The sequence below is a fragment of the Amaranthus tricolor genome, chromosome 3, assembly GCF_026212465.1.
Source record: "Amaranthus tricolor cultivar Red isolate AtriRed21 chromosome 3, ASM2621246v1, whole genome shotgun sequence".
In the NCBI taxonomy this organism is placed as follows: domain Eukaryota; kingdom Viridiplantae; phylum Streptophyta; class Magnoliopsida; order Caryophyllales; family Amaranthaceae; genus Amaranthus; species Amaranthus tricolor.
This window is the reverse complement of record NC_080049.1, coordinates 3,070,778-3,074,935: the sequence shown is the minus strand read 5'-3', so window position 1 is coordinate 3,074,935 and position 4,158 is coordinate 3,070,778. Positions and strand designations below refer to the sequence as shown.

Sequence of the window (4,158 nt, the reverse complement as noted above, 5' to 3'; positions counted from 1 at the left end):
CGATGATTTTACGAGATATACTTGGGTGCATTTACTTAAGTATAAATCTGATTCTGTCCATGTTATTACAAAATTACTAGCTTACATTGAAAACCAATTCTCCTCTTCCGTCCACATTATACGGACAGACAATGCAAAAGAGTTGTGTGAAGGTCCTATTAAAGATTTATATTACAGAAAAGGAATCACTCATCAAACCAGCTGTAGTGATACCCCACAATAGAATGGTGTAGTAGAAAGGAAGCATAGACATTTGTTGGAGACTGCTAGGGCTCTTTTCTTTCAAGCTAATCTGCCTATTACATATTGGGGTGAATCCTTGCTTTGTGCTACATATCTCATCAATAGAATGCCCTTATCTGTACTCAAAAATAAATCTCCATATGAATTATTGCACCAATCCCCACCTGTTCTTGATCACATTAGAACTTTTGGCTGTTTGTGTTATGTTTCTACTTCCAAAGTTCACAGATCAAAATTTGATCCTAGGTCTGATGCTTGTGTCTTCATTGGTTATCCTCTTACCCAAAAAGGTTATAAAGTATTAAATCTCAAAAATCAGAAAACTTATGTTAGTAGAGATGTTGTCTTTCACGAAAGACATTTTCCTTATCACTATAATCAGTCTAAGTCATCATCTTCTACCAAGCCTTTTCAATTCTTTCTTCCTGCTGAAACAACCTCCTACACCTTTTTTGATCCTTTCTCAGATGCATACATTCAATATTCCTCTCCTATTTCTTCTAATCTGCCATCTCATCCTCCTTCTCTTTCACAAGATCATACTCATTCTGATTGTACCTCACCAAATAATTTGCAACTTGTAGATTGTTATGTTTCTATTCCTACCAGAACCTCTACAAGAGTCTCTCATCCTCCTTCTTACCTACAAGATTATGTATGTTCCACTGTCACTTATGCACCCACCACTCAACATTGGTGTAATCTGATTAAATTTGATGCTATACCTGAAGAAAGAAAATCTATAATTCATGCTAATTCTGCCTTTATTGAACCCACAACATATAAACAAGCCTCACAGAATAATAGGTGGGTAACAGCTATGGATAATGAACTGGCAGCTCTCACAACCAATAATACTTGGGTTCTGGTGGATCTTCCCCCTGGTAAAAAGCCCATAGGGTGCAAATGGGTTTATAAAATAAAGCTGAAAGCAGATGGTACTGTAGAAAGGTTTTAAGGCACGATTGGTTGCAAGGGGTTATACTCAAAAACATGGGGTGGACTATGATGAAACATTTTCTCCTGTTGTTAAAATGTCCACAATCAGAAGCATCATTGCTGTTGCTGTTCTAAAAGGTTGGCATCTCTATCAACTTGATGTTAACAATGCCTTCTTGCATGGTGATCTTCATGAGGAAGTATACATGAAACTTCCACCGGGTGTTTTCAATCCGAACAATAAAGTTTGTAGACTACAGAAATCCCTATATGGTTTAAAACAAGCATCAAGGCAATGGTTTGCTAAACTCCAACATGAATTAATTCTCCAAGGCTTCAAGCAATCAAAAAATGATTATTCTTTGTTCATAAAAAACAAGGACTCCTTTATAACTGTTGTAGCTGTCTACGTTGATGATATTATTGTCACAGGTAATGATAACTCAGTCATTCTTCATCTCAAGCATCATCTTCATGAGGTTTTTAGTATCAAAGATTTAGGGAGGTTGAATTACTTCCTTGGTCTGGAGGTTTCTTACGTCCCTGAAGGAATCATTCTAACACAGAGTAAATATACGAGAGAACTTCTTCAAGCAAGTGGGTTGCATAGTTACAAATCTGCTGTCACTCCTCTGCCACAGAACTTAAAACTTAGCTCATCAGAAGGCACTCTTCTTTCTGACCCTCTATACTATAGAAGCATGGTTGGTAAATTGAATTTTCTAACCAATACCAGACCTGACTTGGCCTACTCAGTCCAGCACTTAAGTCAGTTTATGCAAGAGCCTAGAGATACTCACCTTCAGGCCCTTCAGCATACTATCTGTTATGTGGCTCATACAGCAGGACAAGGCATTCTCATGAGTGGAACTGACAGGCTAATATTGCAAGCCTTTTCTGATTCAGATTGGGCAGCCTGCCCTGATTCAAGAAAATCAATCTCTGGTTATGTATTAAAACTTGGTAACTCTCCCATCTCTTGGAAATCCAAGAAACAAGCTACAGTTTCAAGATCTTCATCCGAGGCTGAATACAAAGCAATGGCTAATGCTGCCTCCGAAGTCACATGGATGGTTAGACTACTTACTGACCTTGGTTTGCCCAACTTACAACCAGTGACACTTCATTGTGATAACCAGTCTGCCATTTACATTGCAAAAAATCCTGTCTTTCATGAACGCACAAAACACATTGCTATCGACTGCCATTTCACCAGAGAAAAGGTCCTTGAAGGACTAATACAATTGACATATCTCCCTACTTCTTCACAGATTGCTGATGTGTTCACCAAAATACTACCCTCACATCAGTTCAACTATTTATTGTCCAATCTTGGCATGTTATCCCAGCCACGATTGAGGGGGGGGGGGGGGGGGGGGGGGTGTTGAGCTTACTACTACTGGTAATGCTCCCAACAGTATCTCCAGCTCATGACAACTAGCAATTCCAGCACATGCTCTATAAGAAAGTTGGTTGGAGTCCTAAATTCTGAGATAATAGAATTGGGTTTAATATTTCAGCTTTAGATTGTTTTTACTCTTCTTGTATATAAACATGCAATTGTATCCTTTCACTGACATAATAAGAAAATAACACATATCTTCTTTCTTTTTCTCTTCTTTCTTCTACATATTTCTGAAATATTTTGTTTTGATTATCTTTGTTTGTCCTCCTTCCAAGCTTCGTTAATGGCTGCATTCAACCACTGCATATTTTATCATGGTATCAGAAGCCGTAAAGGTGCTCGATCCATTGGAGTATCTTGCACTGAAGGTGTTTGATGATTTACAGCCGTATTTTCCTCATTTTTTTTCCCTTTCTTTCTTAATTTTTCTTTTCTGGTTTACGCTTCCGCTTCAAATTGCTAGTAAGATTCTCAATTTTATCTTCAAATTCTCCTGTATGTTTGTTTCTTGATTTTTCTTTACATTCATTTAGATTTCTTTTGTTGTTTTCGTATAATCTTTTTTTTTTCTCTTCTTTCTTTGTTCTTCTTCCACCGATATTCTCCCTCAATTTCTACCTCTTCTTGAACAATTATGTCTACTGACACAACAAACAATAGTACTTCTCATAATCATAATGCTAGAATTCTTGATCTCACTGCTGATCCTAGCACAGTTTTTTATATTCATCCTTCAGATACAACTGCACAATCTTTTGTCTCTGAAAAATTCGAAGGTGAAAATTTCATCAACTGGAAATCTTCTATGATCATAGGTCTCTCCACTAAAAATAAAATGTGTTTTGTGGATGGCTCTCAACCTCAGCCATCACCAACTGATCCAACATATCAGGCATGGATCAGATGTAATGATATAGTCAGAGGTTGGATTCTGAAATCTTTAGGTCCAGTTATAGCCAAGAGTGTTTTCTTCTTCAAGACAGCTAAAGAAATGTGGCAAAATATGGAAGAAAGATATGGACAAACTAGTTCAACACAACTATTTGCTATTCAAGAAGAGATAGCCACAATATAGCAGGAAAATGACGATGTAGCTGAATTTTTTGCTAAGATCAAAGTTCTTTGGGATGATTTAGATGAGGTTTGTCCTTTGCCAACTTGTGAATGTAACAGATGTGCTTGCAACCTAACATCCAAGTTCTTGACAATCCTGCAAGATCAACGACTCATGCAATTTCTTATGAAGTTAAGGGAGGAATACAGGCAAACTAGAAGCAATATTATTATGATGCATCCCTTGCCTAATATCACACAAGCCTAGAAGATCATATTACAGGAGCAACATCATAAGAAGATTAGTAACATCAAACACAATACTGAGCCTATGGCATTTGCTGCTGACCGCAAAAGATCCTATGAAAATCAATCTTACAGACCATATCAAAGCAGAGGTGGTTATACCACCAATAGAGGACGCTTCACACAATCACGCGGAGGAGTTAAAAGAAATTCTACACTATATTGTGATCATTGTAACTATACCGGTCATACTATTGACAGGTGCTATAAGC

The 4,158-nt window shown here is 37.4% G+C and overlaps 1 protein-coding gene across 1 annotated transcript; it reads left to right on the top strand.

Annotated features, from left to right (window-relative positions):
• Nucleotides 1–3,221: 3,221 nt before the first annotated feature.
• On the top strand, nt 3,222–3,662 carry LOC130808244 (uncharacterized). The gene has a single exon (XM_057673726.1). It carries the CDS (start codon nt 3,222–3,224, stop codon nt 3,660–3,662), a length of 441 nt encoding a protein of 146 aa, XP_057529709.1.
• Nucleotides 3,663–4,158: the final 496 nt, after the last annotated feature.

Bases quoted from the DNA above. Each gene is read 5' to 3' on its own strand.
- LOC130808244 (XM_057673726.1), top strand. From the start codon at position 3,222: ATGTCTACTGACACAACAAACAATAGTACTTCTCATAATCATAATGCT.